This window comes from Vanellus vanellus (genome assembly GCF_965231255.1).
Source record: "Vanellus vanellus genome assembly, chromosome: 4".
NCBI classification, from domain to species: domain Eukaryota; kingdom Metazoa; phylum Chordata; class Aves; order Charadriiformes; family Charadriidae; genus Vanellus; species Vanellus vanellus.
This window is the reverse complement of record NC_138909.1, coordinates 1168998-1172142: the sequence shown is the minus strand read 5'-3', so window position 1 is coordinate 1172142 and position 3145 is coordinate 1168998. Positions and strand designations below refer to the sequence as shown.

The following is a 3145-nucleotide window of genomic DNA, read 5'->3' as shown; positions in this document are numbered from 1 at the left end:
TTCGTGTACCTTGCAGGCTGCCGGGCGGTGCCGTGCCGTGCCGTGCCGTGCCGACCTGGCTGGTGACAGGCCGGGAAGAGGGCGAGCAGCAGCCGCCCGAGGATGTGCAGGGAGGAGAGAAAGATGCGTGACGGCGTGTGAATCACGTTTCTTCTGTCAGCCAGCTCCCGGAGGGAGATAAAAGCACCGGGGGACAACGGGGCGGCACAGACGGCTCCCCCCGCCAGCACCAGCCATGAGCCCGCACCTCCGCCGCCTCCTCCTACTCCTCCTCCTCCTGACCGCCGCCGCCGCTCTCTGCCGGGGTAAGTGGGACCGGGGGCACCCCGCCGCCGACGGCGGGGTCCCGCCGGGGTGTCGGACGCTTCGGGGGGGCGGCGGGGGGCCCCGAGCCGAGGCTGAAGCGGCGCCTCCCGCCCTGCAGGCGCGCCGCTGGCCGGGGAGCTGCGCTGCCGCTGCCCGCGGGCCGTGTCCGAGGTGATCCCGCCGCGCCTCCTGGCACGCGTGGAGCTCGTCGCCGAGGGGCCGCACTGCGCCGTGCCCGAGGTCATGTAAGTGCCCGGCCCCGGCCCCGGTCCCGGTCCCGGTCCCGGTCCCGGTCCCGGCCTCACCCCCTCTCTCGCCCCGCAGCGCCACGACGAAGCACGGCCAGACGGTGTGCCTGAGCCCCTCCGCGCCCTGGGTCAAGCTCATTCTCGCCAGGATCCTCAAGAGGTACTGCTTCTTTCCGTGCGGGGATGGGGCACGGGCCGCGCAGCAGCCGACGCTAAGGCAGCCCTTTTGGGGGCCAAGCTTAACTTTTGGGTGGGTTTGGGAATAACAAGCCACCTTCTGCCATTGAGTTCTTTGGGGAAATCTGTTTTGTTATGCCACAAACCTGGCCCAAGAAGTGGCTTCTTTGTTGGGAAGAGAAAACCCTTGGGGTCAGGTGAGAATCCACAGCAAATGCCTGTTACCTGCAAATTTAGCTGCAGTACCAGGCCCATATGGTCCAGCATCAGGCACTTTTTCCAGAAGACACATCTCCTACGGGACTTATTATCTGGGGCATGCAAGAAGACTAAAGGAAAGATTTCCTGACTGGCTTTGTAATTTGAATTCTGCCTGTTGCAGTCCGCGTAACCAGCTCTGAGGGAAGAAACATCGCCAAATGAAGCTACCTATGTTTGCCAGAAGACAGCGGGAAATGGATGCTGGAAGAAGCGAATAGTCTGCCTCTCTAGTTGCGATGAGTTTGTAGACCAGCTGTTCTATGTTCAATCCCACTAAGACTCTCCCCTCCCCTCATATTTATAGTTGTCTATTCCTACGTCCGTATTTATTGACTGAGCTGCAATGAGTGAATCCGTTTGAAAAGACAGCACAGGCTTTACAGGCGCCTCTCAGTGGCCTTGCTGCAGTTCTCCCAATTTGTGTAGCCCCACCTTTGCGCAAGCTCCTTCTCTCCAAATACTATTTGCCATCAAGTTCTTATAAATAGCATTAATACCCGAAAAGAAGGCGGGTCCGTTGTGGAGGTTATTGTGCAAGTGTCTGCCGATAGTCCACTATACAGAGGTTTGCATGGGTAGCCTTGATGACAGTGGGTAATCCAGCTGTTAGGAATAACAAGGTGGCTAAGTTCGAGTGCTGCCTGGCACTTTGCATCTTAGTGCCTGTTCAGGACTACACAGGAATAAAAACTACTCGAAGCAAGCACAGTACTGTGCTGCCATGCTCAATCTGTGCCTCAGGTGCCTAAATGAGCCTTGGGCTCACAATGTTTTGGTAAATCTTTTTTTCCCCACAGTAACTCACTAGCATTTACTGTAGAATGCCTCAGATCTTTTTGCACTGTACAGTGCAATTATAGAAAGCTTGCTCCTGAAGTCTCACTCTATTCAATTCTTACGAGAGTTTAAGAATTTCCATGAAATTGTGGGATTTCGTGCTGAGATTGTTTTGGTTCCTAACAAGATAATGTTGCAGTTGGATGGTTGGTTTGTTTTGAAATGAGTTTACATAGAATTATTTGGTATTTACACACAAGGTGTAAAGGAACAGTAAATGTTCTGAAGAGGTGTAGATATTTTATGTCTACTTGTATGACATACTGTCATAATGCATATAGAATAAGTAACTTTCCTTATTCTGCTTTGGAAAAATCTGTTCATGTAAAAAGTTGGATTTATCATGAAATTATACTGTAAGGAAATAGAATGCAATAAAAGTATTTTCTTGTTGAAAAATGTACTGAGGTTTTTTTGCGGATTCCATGTTGAGATGGACCTGCGTACCTGGCTCAGTTTGGCTAGCTGGGCAGCAGGCAAGCAGTAGCCTCTGTGCTTGCCCAGGGGTTCCTGGGCACACCTGCGGTCCAGCTCTCTTTCAAGCATCGGGGACACTTCATACTGAGCAAACATGCTTTTAGATTCAGAGGGACATTATTTAAACCCCTCGCTCGGAGCTGCTGATGTGAAGAGAGAGGAACTCCAGGATGGACGTATTAAATCCAAGTAAGCCCTTGCAATGTGCAGGAACTTTTATTCTGGTTTAACTTAAAGTGGGTCTGTGTTTAAGTTAAACATGTTTTGCCGTTTGGGAAGGAGCATCGGTGTCTGCTGCGGTAAGAAACCATGACAGTTTACAACAGTAAATTTATTTCCAGAAAAAGAAATTGTTCCGGTCCCAGCTGTAACAAGGAGCCCTAACACCTTTTAAAGCAAAGAATCTCTGGATTCTTTTTTAGTGCGTATTTCTAGTGTAAACAATATCCTCAATCACTAAGTACATAGTACTTATTTAGTGACAGAAAAATCAATTGCTGTTTGCTCATGAAATTCAATAGAACTTTATCTGAACGTATAACGATATCCTGGCATTGTTGACACGACTAAGAGTCATACAGTGTTCTCCTGTGACACCTGAAGAAAGATGGATCATCCTCATAACACACTCCAGCTTTTCTTTAAGAGGAAGCATTGGAAAGCAAATTTGTATGAACAAAGATTGTCCTTGCACCTTATTTCTTCCTCCTGACCTAGCAAGTAACTGGATATTACTTTTTCGAGTTGTGGACTTAGGGAAAAATATTACTGAATTTTGAAAATTTCTTGATGTATAAAATAGCTTTTCTTGCTGTAATGCCAGAATTTTGAAGGTCCAT

General features: G+C 49.6%; 1 protein-coding gene across 1 annotated transcript; it reads left to right on the top strand.

The window, feature by feature from the left end:
* Positions 1–235: 235 nt before the first annotated feature.
* On the top strand, positions 236–1269 carry LOC309671340 (C-X-C motif chemokine 2-like; the record flags this gene model as incomplete). The annotated part of the gene is made up of 4 exons (XM_082482558.1): positions 236–305; positions 425–551; positions 631–714; positions 1114–1269. 4 exons carry the CDS (start codon positions 236–238, stop codon positions 1130–1132), a joined length of 300 nt encoding a protein of 99 aa, XP_082338684.1. The 3' UTR covers positions 1133–1269.
* Between the last annotated feature and the right edge of the window lie 1876 nt (positions 1270–3145).